Consider the following 4,963-nt stretch of genomic DNA (forward strand, 5'->3'; position numbering starts at 1 on the left):
AGTTATGGGATGAAATCGGATAGGGATGAACGGGTTTAAGAGTTTTAAGAGTTTAAGAGTATTTAAGAGTTTTAGCCAAATGCATTATAATATAGTATAGATAACGAAAAAGCACAGTGCGATACACTTGATAAAGAAAACGTTACCTGATATATTGTGTTCCACTTCGTAAAACAACAAAAATATATTGTGATACACTTCGTATAACGACAAAAATACACTGTGATACACACTATGATACCAGATCTGGTTGATGAATACAACTGTGATACCACTATGTTGTCAGTGTGATACCCAATAACTTTTAACAGTAAAAAATTATATATTTATTTTCTTAATTGTAACTTCAGATAAAGAAACTTTCATAATTTGTTTGATTAATAAGAAAACATTATCAATCTCTTTGATTGATAACCTTTAAAAAAATATTAATAAAATTACTGATACACTTTTTTCTTAATTATGGTAATGTAATTAATATAATAAAATGATTGGCTTATATTAAACCTCATAGTTACCACAAACTAATTAGTTTTCATTTGATTAAGCACGTTCTCTTTCTCTCTCTCCACATATATATATATATATATATATATATAATTACATAGTTCGCCCTAGAGTTTGATTGTTTTATAAAATTAAGAAAAACAAAAAATAATTGCAAAAACATGGTTGGACGAAAATACTTCTGGTTTTAACAAACATTTTAATGATAAGATTCCATTTTCAAAGCAAAATCTGAATATGATGGACGACATCTATACTTATTAAATTCCAGTTCCACTTTCAAAAAATTCACTAATGTCAAGGAACATAAATTGAAGTCCACTAATTTTTTGATGAATATAAACCGTTTATTATTATTATTATTATTATTATTATTATTATTATTATAGAAGATGATGAATTTAATTAAAAAATCACATCATTTTACAACATCATACGTGTCAGTTAGCAATTACCATACGACAACCTCTATTAACACACGCTGTGCCATTTCTCCACCAAATCACTAATAAAACTCACATTTGTATTTGCATTTGCAGTGATCGCCGATGGGGAGTCTACCGGAGACCGAGCATCCTGTGAAGGCCTTGGGCTACGCTGCCAGAGACATTTCCGGCGTACTCTCCCCCATTAACTTTTCCAGGAGGTATGATTTCATTCTTCCTTTTTATACGATTCTAAATCGTAATGGACGAGTTTTTTATTCATACGATTTAGCAGAATACAACAACACGGATCTCATAAGCAATCGGCGATGGTTTAATCGAATTTTTTACTTTTAATTTCAAGATTGATCAGGATATCTTTTGGCTTACACCGGAAAGCCTTTATCCTCTCTACGTATTCCAAGTAATTTGACCTATGTGTTGTTGACATGGTGGTATTATTATTATTATTATTATTATCATATTGTTTTATTTCGACATTCGAATGTCGAGATGTTTCTGCAGATGAAGCAGTTTTTTGATTTGGGTAAGTTGCTATCGATTATCAAATGGTTGTGTTTGGTTGCATTGTTGTGTATACAATTTTAATGTAAATAGTTTTTGAATGACATTTATGTTCGATTTAGGAATTTTCATATTGACGATGTGAACAATGTTTGCGTTAGGGATTACATTATACTTTGAGTTTATGTGGAATCGCACGTATGAGAATTTAAACAATGTTCTTAAAAACCAATTAATTATAATTGTAGCCAGGGGGCGGCCCCAGTTCATTAGATACGGTGGCACAGGCCACCACTATATTCCTCGTCATAAGCTAAAAGACTTTAGGCTCGTGAAAGGTATAATCTTATTGTAATTTTGGGTACCACCGTATATATTTTGAAACTACGGTAATAACGTAAGTTTATCATGGTAGAGGTGGATTGGGCGACTTGTGTCCCTTCCCAGGCGCCTGTTTGAATCCTGTTTCAATCTTGTTCTTAGTTTTTAGCCGTTAATTTCAAGTTTATTATGTTTTTGAAAAAAATTACGCTAAAAAGCCTAGAACACAAAATCTCAAGAAAACTAAGAAATTAACCAACAAACGAATGATGATTTTTTGAAAAATATGCATAGCTTCGTGTCTTATATTTTGAAAAATTCCCAGATCCGCCTTTAATTGTAGCAGTCACCTTGGATATTTACATTTTCCTTCTAACTCTATTTCAATCTTCTGGTGAATGATGATTTAATTTAGGGAAACGGGAGATGAAGATGTGAGGTTCAAAGTGTCGTATTGTGGGGTCTGTCACTCTGATCTTCACTCTGTCAAGAATGAATGGTCCAATGCTAAGTACCCCGTGATCCCTGGGTAATCCTTCTGTTAATATGTTACTCATAACATTTCTTCATGATTTAATTTTGATCAATGACCCTTTGGTCTCCAAGACGAAGGATCATTGAGAATAGGAGTTAAAATGAGAAGGGTAAGAAGGGATTTGGACCCTTGATCATTTTTAATCCAAAACAACCCATGAATTGTGCTTTAGAAGGGATTGATTTGGTGTATTAGTTTTGATCTAGTGGTTCTCTTCAATTATGATTGATCCAAGGGTGGAGATCCCTTTTTACCCTTCTCACCATAACTTCCATTCTCACCTGAACCCAACCCAACCCTGGTCTCCAAACCATTACTTTTTGGAAGTATAGCCAGCAGAGTGCTTATAAAGTTTCTTGATTGCAGCCATGAGATTGTGGGTGTGGTGACGGAGGTGGGCAGCAAGGTTAAAAAGGTTAAAGTAGGAGACAAAGTTGGGGTGGGCTGTATGGTTGGATCTTGCCATTCATGCGATCAATGTGCTTCTGATCAAGAGCAATACTGCCTAAAAATGGTACAGACCTACAATGACGCCACTATGACAACCTATGGTGGTTATTCTGATCATATGGTTGCCAATGAACACTTCATCATCTCTTGGCCGGAAAACCTTCCACTTGATGGTGGTGCGCCTCTTCTATGTGCTGGGATTACTGTTTACAGCCCAATGCGATACTATGGGCTTGATAAGCCTGGAATGCATGTTGGTGTTGTGGGTCTTGGTGGATTAGGTCATGTAGCTGTCAAGTTTCTTAAAGCTCTTGGTGTTAAGGTTACTGTGATAAGCACTAACCCTAAGAAAAAGGAAGAAGCGATTAGTAATCTTGGTGCTGATTTGTTCTTGGTCAGCCATGAACAAGCCCAGATGCAGGTAAACATCTATGACCATTTAAGCTTATTTTTTTTAGTTTGTTGAAAAAACCTCGTTCTGTGAGCCATAAACTAGCTTATAAGCTAGCTTCTTGAAACGCAATGCTACTTGAGGTAACGTTTCAACAAGCTTCATAGGTTTTTTCCACTTCTTTCACTTATGCCCATAATTCATTTTATATTGTCATCTAACTTATCCGATAGTTTTAGCCAAAAGCGAGTAGCTTATCAGCCAACTTATAGCTATTTTGCCAACCATGGCCTATGACTATTGAATAATGCAACTACTCCCTCCATTTTTGAGGTCAAACCTTTGACTTCTGTTGCTAATTATGTAGTACTGATCATTTTTTATAGTCAAAACTTTGCAAAACGATTTGATGTATATAATTTGGTTTGTTTTACTGTTTGTACAGGGTGCTGTGGGTACAATGGATGGTATCATTGACACCGTTTCGGCTGACCACCCTCTGGTGCCTTTGATCGGTCTGCTAAGGCCCAACGGAAAATTGGTTTTGGTTGGTGCTCCAACCAAGCCACATGAGATACCTGCTTTCCCTTTGCTTTTTGGTATGAATACATACATATCGGAATTTCCTCAAGACATTGCTTGTTTTCTCATTGGTTTAATCAAGTTAGTAGTTCTGTTATATTTTAAGATGGGAGTTATTGTACTACGGAAATCGTATATATCCCAACCAAATCATTCAACATTGAACCGTAGAGACGAAATTGAATCTGTTAGAGTCCCACATCTACAGACTTGGAACTATTTCTGTTCAATGTATGTTGGAACCTTATTTTTCGTCTCAAGGGTTATTTCTGGAAAGTAATCTGACGGGGTTTCACATATTCTCATAGTATAAGAAAGCAATGAGAAGATGCTTATTGTTGGGAGTTTATAGTAATAACAAGGTTTTTATGATGGCATGGCATGGCAGGGAGGAAGCTGGTGGGAGGAAGTTTGATTGGAGGGATAAAGGAGACACAAGAGATGATAGATTTTGCAGCAAAACACAATATCACAGCCGCAATCGAGCTCATTCCTATAGACTACATCAACACGGCCATGGAGCGTCTGGCAAAAGCTGATGTCCGTTATCGCTTTGTTATCGATGTCGCCAACACATTGAAATAAATTTCAACTCCTTATAAGTCTGTATGCTGTCTTGTTATTGGTGGTTTGGAGTTTAGGAGACTTGTTATCACCCCAAGCTGTAGCACCATAAAGCATGCAGTTTGTAGTATTTAATATTTGTATTACTCGCATATAATAGGAAAAGAAGTACCTAACAAATTGGAGGTTTGGATATGTTTGATTTGCTATGCTCTCTGAAATAAAAACTTTTTTAATTTATATAAACAGATTAATTCGTGTAGATAACTTCATCATATATAATACTTAGGGGCCGTTTACTAAACACTTACCTTGGTAAGTGCTTACCGGCTATATTACCTTATCGGTGAACATAACAAGGACCGAGAGTCTTACCCGGATAAGAGGGAAGACAAGAATCGAGAGTCTTACCCAATAAGTGAGGGTGATAACCTTTACCCGGTAAGCGCTTACTGGGTTATAAATGTTTGTCGGGTTATCTATTTTGATTGCAAGAAATGTTACCCCATAAGGCAAGTGAGAGTGGTGATCATACGGGTAAGAACTTACCCGATAAGCGTTTGGTAAACGGCCCCTTAATAAAAAACCAACCAAACAACTCCACAATATGCAACCATTTTTTTCTGGATGAAATCGTTATATGAATAATTATAAAATAAAACT

General features: G+C 35.6%; 1 protein-coding gene across 1 annotated transcript; it reads left to right on the top strand.

The window, feature by feature from the left end:
- The first annotated feature begins 1,055 nt into the window (after positions 1–1,055).
- LOC112522980 (probable mannitol dehydrogenase) lies at positions 1,056–4,502 on the top strand. The gene is made up of 5 exons (XM_025132360.1): positions 1,056–1,153; positions 2,194–2,307; positions 2,680–3,184; positions 3,600–3,753; positions 4,125–4,502. Exons 1-5 carry the CDS (start codon positions 1,056–1,058, stop codon positions 4,319–4,321), a joined length of 1,068 nt encoding a protein of 355 aa, XP_024988128.1. The 3' UTR covers positions 4,322–4,502.
- Positions 4,503–4,963: the final 461 nt, after the last annotated feature.

The sequence above is a fragment of the Cynara cardunculus genome, assembly GCF_001531365.2.
Source record: "Cynara cardunculus var. scolymus isolate 2C chromosome LG 12, CcrdV1, whole genome shotgun sequence".
In the NCBI taxonomy this organism is placed as follows: domain Eukaryota; kingdom Viridiplantae; phylum Streptophyta; class Magnoliopsida; order Asterales; family Asteraceae; genus Cynara; species Cynara cardunculus.